This window comes from Eutrigla gurnardus (genome assembly GCF_963514095.1).
Source record: "Eutrigla gurnardus genome assembly, chromosome: 8".
Lineage (NCBI taxonomy): Eukaryota > Metazoa > Chordata > Actinopteri > Perciformes > Triglidae > Eutrigla > Eutrigla gurnardus.
In genome coordinates, this window is record NC_139922.1 from 27,965,477 (window position 1) to 27,976,370 (window position 10,894).

At 47.6% G+C, this 10,894-nt stretch overlaps 1 protein-coding gene across 1 annotated transcript in view; it reads left to right on the forward strand.

Annotated features, from left to right (window-relative positions):
- LOC311017583 (uncharacterized protein) overlaps positions 1-9,060 on the forward strand; it is a 29,503-nt gene extending 20,443 nt beyond the window's left edge. Inside the window, exon 17 of the mRNA XM_084016025.1 lies at positions 79-9,060. Coding sequence (XP_083872151.1) covers positions 79-8,558 — 8,480 coding nt within the window. The 3' untranslated portion in view covers positions 8,559-9,060. The remainder of the gene's footprint in view (positions 1-78) is intronic.
- The last annotated feature ends 1,834 nt before the right edge of the window (positions 9,061-10,894 follow it).

The window sequence follows — 10,894 nt, forward strand, 5'->3', positions numbered from 1 at the left end:
CACCTGTGGAAACACCTCCAATTTTGTTGTTGATAGTTAGTAGGACTTGTTTATTTATTTATTTTCTTTATTTCACAGGGCTCGAAAAAAACAGACCCAATCTTCTTCTGGGTCTGGCAGTCATCCAGAAGACAAAACGTCCAGGAATCTCACCGCAGGAAACTGAAGAGAAGAGACCCAAAGTTCATATGTCCAAAGACCCTATGTGGATCCCCAAACCCCCGGTCCTCTATGGATCGGACAAATTGGAGATATTCCAACCCTACGATCCAGAGACTCCTGCGAGCACAAGCCCTCGTGGCTCGCCACCTTGCCCTGGCTCACCATCAGACTCTTCTTCTTCTGGCTCAGTTACCTTGCCATCTTGTGTGTCTTCCATTAGAACACACCCTCCTGATTCAGTTGCTGTGGCTGCCACTCAGTCCACCATCTCTGATAAAAATCCCACAACAGCATCCAGTAATAAGACACCGCTGCAGACTATCTTGAAAAGTTTGTTCGGCAAGCAAAGTGATTCTGTGGTCTCTTCTGAAGGAAGTTCTACAACAAAAACAGTTAGTGTTAAGAAGGTATCAAGAACAATGGTGGATCCAATTGTCGAACAGTATGGACAGAAATCCAAAATTAAAAAAATGGAAGAAGAAGAAAACAACTTTGACCGACCATATGACCCAGAAGAGGAGTATGATCCAGCAATGGGATATGGAGTGGTTGCTCCTCTGAGCATAGCAAAGAATAAGGCAGATAGTCCTGCAATATCAGGCTTTGTAGATGATGATGTGGCCTATGATCCAGAGGACGAGACCATTTTTGCAGATATTCAAAAGAATATTGTTGTGAAAAAGTCCCCTGTTCCAACTCAAACATCAGATCCTCCATCATGCCAAACCCCAACTACCACCCAGATTGTCACGCCAGCTCCAGCACAGACCTCCCCAGCTGGAGTAGTGCAGAACATTCCTACAGGCACTGTGGTTGTCTCAGCTGCAACACTAACTGAACAACAGCGAATGCTTGAGGAGCTCAATAAGCAAATTGAGGAGCAAAAACGCCAGTTGAAGGAGCAGGAAGAGGCACTACGTCAACAGAGAGAGGCTGTGGGTATGTTCATGGCTCACTTTTCTGTTTCTGATTCCCTAATGTCTCCCCCACAAAAATCCTTGCCTCTCAGTCAACAGTCAGGATCAACAGACAAGACCAACAAACCTACAGAGACTTTGGACAGTTCAAATGTGGATTCACAGACTGTTAAGCTAGAAGTCACAACTGCCATCCCTAATTTAGGAAATGATACTGTTACAGAGCAAGATGAAACACAGGAAAATGTTAAGGAAAGTGACAAGTATGCCTCTGCCGGAGAGATTGAAGATTCTGATGTAGCTTATGATCCTGAGGACGAATCCCTTTTTAATGAAATTCAAGATGATGTATTTCAAGGAGGCAGCACAAAGACTCTTGATTCATCTCTGTCTACATCAGGACGTAGTGCCAGTCGCAAGGGCATTCTTCCGAACTCATACCACAGCAGAAAGCGAAGGCTTTCACCAAAGAAGCGGAGTCATCGTGAAAGGGACCACCATAGAAGTCCTTCAAGAAAATCACAGCAGCGTTCACCTTCACATTCTCGGAGGCGTAGAGAAAGGGAAAGACACAAAAGAAGTGAAAGGGACAGGTCAAGGCATAGAGCTAGAGAGCAGCCTGAACACCAAGGTCGCCAACGTAAAGAGCATACTACACACCGACATTCTCATGGGCGCAGAAGATCCCCATCATCTCCTCGAAAAAAGCATACTGGGTCCCTTTCACCAAAACAGCACAGAGGATCTTCCCCACAATTCCTTGAGAAATCAAAGCCTTTAAGTGTTCTGTGTAATGCTCCAGACTCTTCAGAGGGTAACACATCATCACCATTTACCTTGGCTACTGTTAAAAATGACCCTGATGGACAGTTAAAAAGTCATTTTGTTGAGAGCATTGATAAAGGCTTTCCCCCCTCTTCACATGAACTTCATCACAATGTGAAGCTCGAGACGTCAGAACCACCAAAACCCCAGGAGCATCAAAAGACTTCAGTCAGTGGCTGTGATGACACAGGTAGTGGTTCTTCTACACAGTTGAATAAACTTTCTCTACAGGAAATCCTGTTTGCAGACAAACTTGATAGTACAATTCCTCTAAGAGAAATTGACCCACCCATTAGAGATTCTCCTCAGAGTCCTGACCCAGAGCCACAATTTGTAAAACCTAGCAGCATAGAAAAGAGTAACTCTGTTAAAGTTGAGGAAATCAGAGATCCTTTGACGAATGTCAGTGTTCCATCGCCACATGTTAAAGTTGAAAACAATTGTCTGCCTATTGAAGAACAAGATACGATGTCTAATATACTGTGGCCTACTGTTGGAGGTCCGATGTCAAATGTTAGAAATATGGATTTTATAGCCCTAAATGTTAATGCCCCAGATGTCAAAGATAATGATATGAGTGAGGCAGACAAACAGATAGAAGGTGAGATTTCAGGCTTAAAGCATCTAGACATACTGAGTCAAGGGGTAGGACATTTAAGTCGAATTATGGGCTCGGATATTCAGGGCTCAGGAACTAAAATAGACCCTGTACCAAAGAATCCAGGGCCTCTTATGAGTCTTCCAGGTATTAGGGACGCAGGATCAGATATGAAAGAACTTGGACATAGGGGGCCACAGATACATCTCATGGAAACAGGAACTGAATTCCCAAGTTCTGATATGAAAGTTGTAGGCATGCAAGGCATAAGTCACAACATGTGGGGTCGTGGATCACACACACAAGACCTATTTGGTATGCAAGGTGTGAACCCAGAAGTTAAAGGCCCAGGCCCTGAAATGAGACACACTGCACCAGAAATGAGAGGGCAAATGCTTATAACAGCTGTTACAAATTCACAAGGCACAAGGGAGCCTTCATCAGCTATGTATCATCCAAGTCCAGAAAACCTGGATGGCAGGCCAGGTGTGATGGAAATAGGGAGAGATCACTCTTCCGGGGGTCCACAGATAGAAGGCAGGAATCCACATACTGTGGGTATGAGATCATCTCCATCTTTTAGGGACTCAGGAAAATTCCAAAGGCAACCGAGGCATGATGGCATTTCGACTTCAGAGCAAAGGGGCCCTTTGAAAAGGGGTTTTCAGTCACATGGAAGAGACGCAGACTCGACCAGGATGCGTGTTGGTCAAGAAAGAACTTTAGATTCAAATGCAACGACAGGTTCAGAGGGTAGAGATCTAAGAGCAGATAGACTACCATCAGCAGTGACAGATGAAAGGTGGGGCCTACAAAGAGGGCAAGATATACCTATGAGAGAGCCAGGACCAATTCTAAAATATGAAAGTAGTGAGTTTAACACATCCTGCATTGGACAAGATAGTAGTGGGCATCGTGAACATTTCAAGGAGCCACAGACTGATATTAGGACAGAAAGGAGTATGCACGGCCCTGACAGTAGAGAATCAGAAACTATGCATGAATCAAGAAGGCCAGATTTGACAGAAAGATGTTATATGGAGCCTGGTCAAGATAGTAGTACAAGTGGCTCAGATACAAAGGGCGATGGCCTAAATCTAGATCGGAGAGGTCCAGTATCAGGTGGTGTTGGTCCTGTATTGAGGGATCAGAGGAGTCAAAAAGGCATGAATCCACATATGAAGGGTCCAGATTGGAGTGGCCCACGATCAGACATAAGAGATGATTGGAGAGGGCCGGAGAGGAGAGGAGCAGGTCCAGTCAGAGGAGGGCCATTTGAAGATGAATATCAGCCTGATCGGAGAGGGACAAACATGGAGAGTCTAGGGCCTGACAGAAGATGTGCTGGAGACATAGACTTTAAAGAACTAGGGACTGAAATGAGTGGTCCAATCATGGTGGGCCTTAGGCATGACAGGAGAGGACCTGGCGGTCCAGATTTCAGGGGCACTGGCGCTGAAAGCAGAGGGCCTTCCATAGAGGGCCCTGGTCCTGACAGGAGCGGTCTGGGAGGTCAAGATTTCAGAGGACAAACACCTGAAAGGAGAAATCCAGCTGTGGAGGGTCCTGGGCCCTTCAGGAGAGGGCCTGGAGGTCATGACTTTAGAGGACCAGGACATGAAATGAGAGGTGCAGTTATGGAGGGTCCAGGGCCTGATAGAAGAAGAACTGGAGGTCCAGAATGCCAGGGATTTGGCCCTGAAAGGAGAGGTTCCGCTATGGAGAGGCCTGCGGGTCCAGATTTCAGGGGACCAGGGCCTGAAAGCAGAAGTTTATCTATGGAGTGTCCTGAGCCTAACAGGAGAGGGCCAGGACCTCCAGACTTTAGAAGTCCAGCTATGGAGGGTCCTGTGCATGACAGGAGAGGACCTGGAGGTCCAGATTTCAGGGGACCAGTGCCAGAAAGGAGAGGTCCAGCTATGGAGGGCCCTGGGCCTGACAGGAGAGGACCTGGAGGTCCAGATTTCAGGGGACCAGTGCCTGAAAGGAGAAGTCCAGCTATGGAGGGTCCTGGGCCTGACAGGAGAGGACCTGGAGGTCCAGATTTCAGGGGACCAGTGCCTGAAAGGAGAGGTCCAGCTATGGAGTGTCCTGGGTCTGACAGGCGAGGACCTGGAGGTCAGGATTTCAGGGGACCAGTGCCTGAAAGAAGAGGTCCAGCTATGGAGGGTCCTGGGCCCGACAGGAGAGGACCTGGAGGTCCGGATTTCAGGGGACCAATGCCTGAAAGTAGAGGTCCAGCCATGGAGGGTCCTGGCCCTGACAGGAGAGGACCTGGAGGTCTGGATTTCAGGGGACCAGTGCCTGAAAGGAGAGGTCCACCTATGGAGGGTCTTGGGCCTGACAGGAGAGGACCTGGAGGTCCAGACTTTATGGGACCAGTGCCTGAAAGGAGAGGTCAAGCTTTGGAGGGCCCTGGGCCTGACAGGAGAGGACCTGGAGGTCAGGATTTCAGGGGACCAGTGCCTGAAAGAAGAGGTCCACCTATGGACTGTCCTGGGCTTGACAGGAGAGGGCCTGGTGGTCCGGATTTCAGGGGACCAGTGCCTGAAAGGAGAGGTCCAGCTATGGAGGGTCTTGGGCCTGATGGGAGAGGACCTGGAGGTCCGGATTTCAGGAGACCAGCGCCTGAAAGGAGAGGTCCACCTATGGAGGGTCCTGGGTCTGACAGGAGAGGACCTGGAGGTCCGGATTTCACGGGACCAGTACCTGAACAGAGAGGTCCTGCTATGGAGGGTCCTGGGCCTGACAGGAGAGGACCTGGAGGTCCGGATTTCAGGGGACCAGTGCCTGAAAGGAGAGGTCCACCTATGGAGGGTCTTGGGCCTGACAGGAGAGGACCTGGAGGTCCAGACTTTATGGGACCAGTGCCTGAAAGAAGAGGTCAAGCTTTGGAGGGCCCTGGGCCTGACAGGAGAGGACCTGGAGGTCCGGATTTCAGGGGACCAGTGCCTGAAAGGAGAAGTTCAGCTATAGAGGGTCCTGGCCCTGACAGGAGAGGACCTGGAGGACCAGATTTCAGGGGACCAGTGCCTGAAAGAAGAGGTCCAGCTATGGAGGGTCCTGGCCCTGACAGGAGAGGACCGGATTTCAGGGGACCAGTGCCTGAAAGCAGAGGTCCAGCCATGGAGGGTCCTGGCCCTGACAGGAGAGGACCTGGAGGTCCAGATTTCAGGGGTCCAGTGCCTGAAAGGAGAGGTCCAGCTATGGAGGGTCCTGGGCCTGACAGGAGAGGACCTGGAGGTCCAGATTTCAGGGGACCAGTGCCTGATAGGAGAGGTCCAGGTATGGGGGGTCCTGGGCCTGACAGGAGAGGACCTGGAGGTCCAGATTTTGGTGGGCCAGGACATGAAAGGAGAGGTCCAGCAATGGACAGTCAGCCAGACAGGAGAGGACCAGGAGATGCAGAGTTCCAGACACCAGGGCTTGACAGAAGAGGACCAGGAGGTCCAGAGTTAAGAGGACCAGTCTGGGAAAGTAGAGTTCCCTCTATGAAGGATCAAGGGCCTGACAGGAGAGGTCCTGAAGATGAAAACATTGATGGACTGGGTCCTGACAAGAGAGGACCATATGTGAGAGGTCCTGGGCCATCCTTTACAGGAATAGGGCCTGAAATAGCAGGTCTAGGTATAGAAGGCCCAGGGCAGCAAAGCAGAGGACAGGGAGGACCGCACTTCAGAGGTCCTGGACCAGAATGTGGACAAAATGTTGTGGATCCAGGGCTTGACAGGAGAGGTCCAAACATTAGGGGACCAAGGTTGGAAAGAACAGGTTCAGGTATGGAGGGTCCAGGGCCCAACAGGAGAGTTCCAGGAGGTCCAGACATGAGGAGACCTGGGCTTCAGTATTCAGGTCCAAACAGAGGGGGAGGTCCAGAAGGATCAGATTTCAGAGGACATGGACCAGAAAGAAGACCTTCAGATATGGAGGGCCTAGAGTCTGATTGGAAAGGTCCACACATCAGAGGACTGAGGCCCAAAAGAGCTGTTAGTGAGGGTCCAGGGCCCGAGAGGAAACGTTCAAGACATCCAGATTTTAGAGGATTAGGTTGTGAAAATAGAGGTCCAGACTTTGAAGGACCAGGGCCTGGCAGACAAGAACCAGGAGGCTCAGGCTTCAGGGACCCTGAAAGACGAGGTCCAGACACGGAGGGCCCAGGACCAGATTGGAGAAGATCAGGTGGTCCAGAATATAAAGGCCCAAGCATCAGGCAGGAAAGTCCAAATACAGCTGGTCTAAGACATGGAATAGATGACTGGGGAGAGGCTGACTTTGGTGGGTCAGATGTGAATGAAGAGAGCCCAGATATAGAGGGCCACGGATCTGATGGAACAGTTCGAAACTTGAGGGGTTCAAGATCTATGAGAGGAGACATTGGAGGAACAGGGCCAGATATGAGCAGTCTAGATTGGGGAGACAGGCGGAGAGGGCCAGGTGTCAGGGGCTCTGCACTTGATAGGCGAGGTAGAGACACAGAAGCACAATGGTCTGAAGGAAGAGGGCCCAGTATGGAGACTCTAGGAAATGAAGGAGAATGTTCAGGAGATGATTGGAAAAGACATGGCAACAGCGGTCCAGGCCCCATTCAAGAATTCCCAGAAGAGCAGGTTCAAGAATATAGTGGACAAGGTCCTTGTAGGGAATGGCGAGTCCCTGAAAGTAGGGGGTCAAGGCCCATGCAGGAACGAACAGATATGCCATTTCTAGGGCCTTTGAGAGGTCCAGGAGATGATAGGAGTGGTCCTGGTTGTATGGGTCCAGAGCAAGTCCAGGAACACCCAGATATGTTAAGCCCAGGGTGTGGTAGGGGAGGGCCTGGAATTGGACGGAGAGAGCCTGATAGAATGGGTGCTCGGCCAAGCAGAAGGGGGCGCGGACCATTTTTCAGTGGGGAAAGAGATCCTGACAATAGAGGACAAGGCCATGATAAAAGTATGAGAGAACCAGGATCCGATATGAGAGGGGAACATAGGAATGACTGGAGGCAGCCAGACTTCAGGGGTGATGTTAGAGGGCGAAACATGGAAGGATCTGGGGTTCATAGGGGAGCCCCAGGCTTGATAAATGCATGCCCAACAAGGGGAGATATTGAAATGGAAGGTCATGATAGAAGAGGTCCCAAAGATCTAAATTTAAGACACCCAGAGCATGAAAACAGACTTCCAAACGTTGAAAGTTCAGGCACAGATAGGAGGTTTTCGGGTTGTGGGGGACTAGGAGCTGAAAGGCAAGGAGTAGACATGGAAAACCCTAGATCAGGCAGACCAGGATTTGAGCATGATTTTAGAAGGAACAGTAGGGGTCGAGATATGAGAAGGCTAGGCCCTAGTAAAACAGATATAAGGGGGCTATCTGAAAATTCAGATATAAGACATGGGCCTGGGAGGTGGAATACAAACACTGAGATCCCTGGTTCTGATAGAAGATGTCGAGACATGAGGGGTCCAGGGTTAGACTCAAAGGGATCTGAGCCAGCCATGAAGGATGACATGCAAGGGCCAGATATAAGGGGCCCAGGATGTGATAGCAGAGGGCCAGACATGAAGGCATCACCTCTTTTCAATAGTCCTCATCAAGTTGCCAGATCCCAAGGCCCTAGAGAGCAACATTCTGCACAATACAATGGACCCCAAGCTCCAACTCAAAACAGTGGAGGAAACCCCAGTTTTGACAATCTAAAAAATCAGCAAGCAGTAAAGCCCCAGAAACACAGGGCTGCCTTACTTCCCACTCCAACAGGTCTCATACGCTTCCCAAATCGTAGAATCAGCAGTCCTGATGTCTTAAGCCCAAGACGAAAACAAATAGGTCACCCAGCAGACAGGGAGCGGAGTAGAGGTAGACCACTAAGTCGAGAACGAGAGTTGGCCAAAGGGCAAAAACAGGAGCAGGAGAAAGGTGTTAAAACAAGCTCATCTGTAGATGAAAGCACACGGGATGGAGAAGGAAAAAAAGTAGTGGGCAATGAAACTGATAAACATGATGCATGTGTAGAAACTAAAACCAATGAATGTAAGGATGGTGGTGGAAATAAAAACAATGCCCAGCCAAGTTAGACGCAGGCTAAACATCTGAATGCATGGACCCCCTCAGGAGAGTAAGGCTATCACCTACAAACATAAAAAACAACAGGCATTGAATGTATTTTTTCTTGGTGGTTGTTCATGTCTTACCGAAATTTCAGGAAGACATAGAGGCAAAGCCATGTGAAAAAGATCAGACATTGAAGCTTGATATGGATAAGCTCAGAGGTATTTCAGTTCATTATGTTTTAGTTTGTCTGGTATAACGAAGTAGATATCTTTATTTTTCTTATTTGATTATGACTCTTTCATTTTAAAAAACCCTTGTAAATTTAACGCAATGTGCATTTCTAGTTGGAAATGGTAAGAAATGTTTTGTACAGAAAATGTTTTTTGTTTGTTTTATTTTTGAACATAGTATCTGTACAGTAGCCATGATCTTGATTTGATGTTATTCTGCTGATAAAAAACATGGCTTGTTTCAATGTTCTTTTAGAATACAAGAAATCAATAAAAGGATATACATTTTTTTAAATTTGTATGATGAGTCTGATTTTAGTATCAGTATGTGGAATTGATTCATTATTTGAGAGGTGCCCAAATGTTTGACTAAAAAAAAAAAATCTTATATAAAAAGCAAATTGCCTTTTTATAGGTAATTAAATAGCCTCCTTCACAGAAGTTGATGACACATTTCAGTCATTATACATTTTAAAAAGTTTTTCTAATTATTTTGGAGTCATATACTGTATGCTATTAATAAACACATCTACTGAAACACATGTAAAAAAAAACATGTAAGAAAAGTCCATTCAATAATGTTAACTAAGTACAGTAAACAAATGTACGAAAAGTATAAAAATGAAACAAAACAAAAAAATGTCATCACCAGTGTTACTGTTGGATTAACACTTTGAGTTGTGGTTTTTCAAGGTGAATCTAATAAGCCAATATATTTCTATCACAATTCATAATATTTTATGAGATAATCGTCTCTTTTGTATGTGAAATTTGAATCTGAAAATGAACTATGGCGATTATAGTTGTGTAATAAATGCAGTCCAGTAAAAAAGTACTCGCCTATTTGCCTGGATATTAGTGGAATGTCTGATGCAATATTGTATATAACTCTCCACAGCCACCTGCAAAGCTCGTGTCTAACCAGAAGGGGGCGACAGCATTCAGATGAATTTGGTCATCCACCAAGTTGTTCATACTGGATTTGGTAATTATAGTGGTGGAGTGTAACTATGGTACTTGACTCAAGTAATGTATTTAAGTAAAGTATTGAGCTACTTTATAATGTTATCTTTGCTGACTTTAAGATTCTACTCCATTTCATAGGAAAATGTACTTTTGACTCTACAGCATCTGTCTGGCAGATGTAGTTACAGACTACTTTATTAAAATATAGCACATTGTACAGGAGAAAAAAAATCATCCTTTTATAATAATTTTATAGAGCAGTAGTCCTATTATTCATATTCCGACGCTTCTGCTGCGTGTTGATATATTTGCAAAGATAGTTTAATGCATAATTATCATGCATTTTTACAGGAATGGAAATAATTATTATACTAACCTGTATTATAGGCTATGTTATTATCACTGATGCATACATGTGTAGGCTGCACTATGTTATATATATACAGTAAGCAGGCCCGGAGTGGCTAATCGGGAGGACCGGGACAATTCCCGGTGGGCCGGTCTGACTTTTGGGCCGCGAGGGCCGGTGTTCAATTATTATTTTTATTTATTTTTGTGCCGGTGTTCAGTCATGGCACTGAGTGGAGTGGGTATCACGTGTATGCGTCGCGGGGATTCCCGCAGGTAAATAGACACAAGAACCCAGCCGAACTCTCGGCCCTGATGCCCCCAGACCATGGTGAAAAGCCCGCGGTCACTAAAACACAGGCCCGCCCAGGTCCACAAGAGTCCACACAGGCGGACTCTCCGTCGAACGCGAAACGCCAAGACGCGCCGCACGCAAACCAGCCGGGAAACAGACAGCTGAACACGGCCGAACTATATGGGCACTTGTGCCCCCAAGGCTGTGTGAAAAGCCCGTGCAGCTCACTTAAGCACCGGCCGGTCCAGGTCCGCGCCACGCCACAATTACGCACAGCGAAGCCGGACTTCTGCTCCGTCCGTACACACGTAAAACACTCGGGTGCGTTGCGAGGATTCCCGCAGGTAAATAGACACAAGAACCCAGCCGAACTGTCGGGACTATCACCCTCAGAGCTGGCTGAAAAGCCCGCGGACATCGGTCAAACACCGGCCCGCCCAGGTCCACAAGAGTCCACACAGGCGGACTCTCCGTCGAACGCGAAACGCCAAGACGCGCCGCACGCAAACCAGCCGGGAAA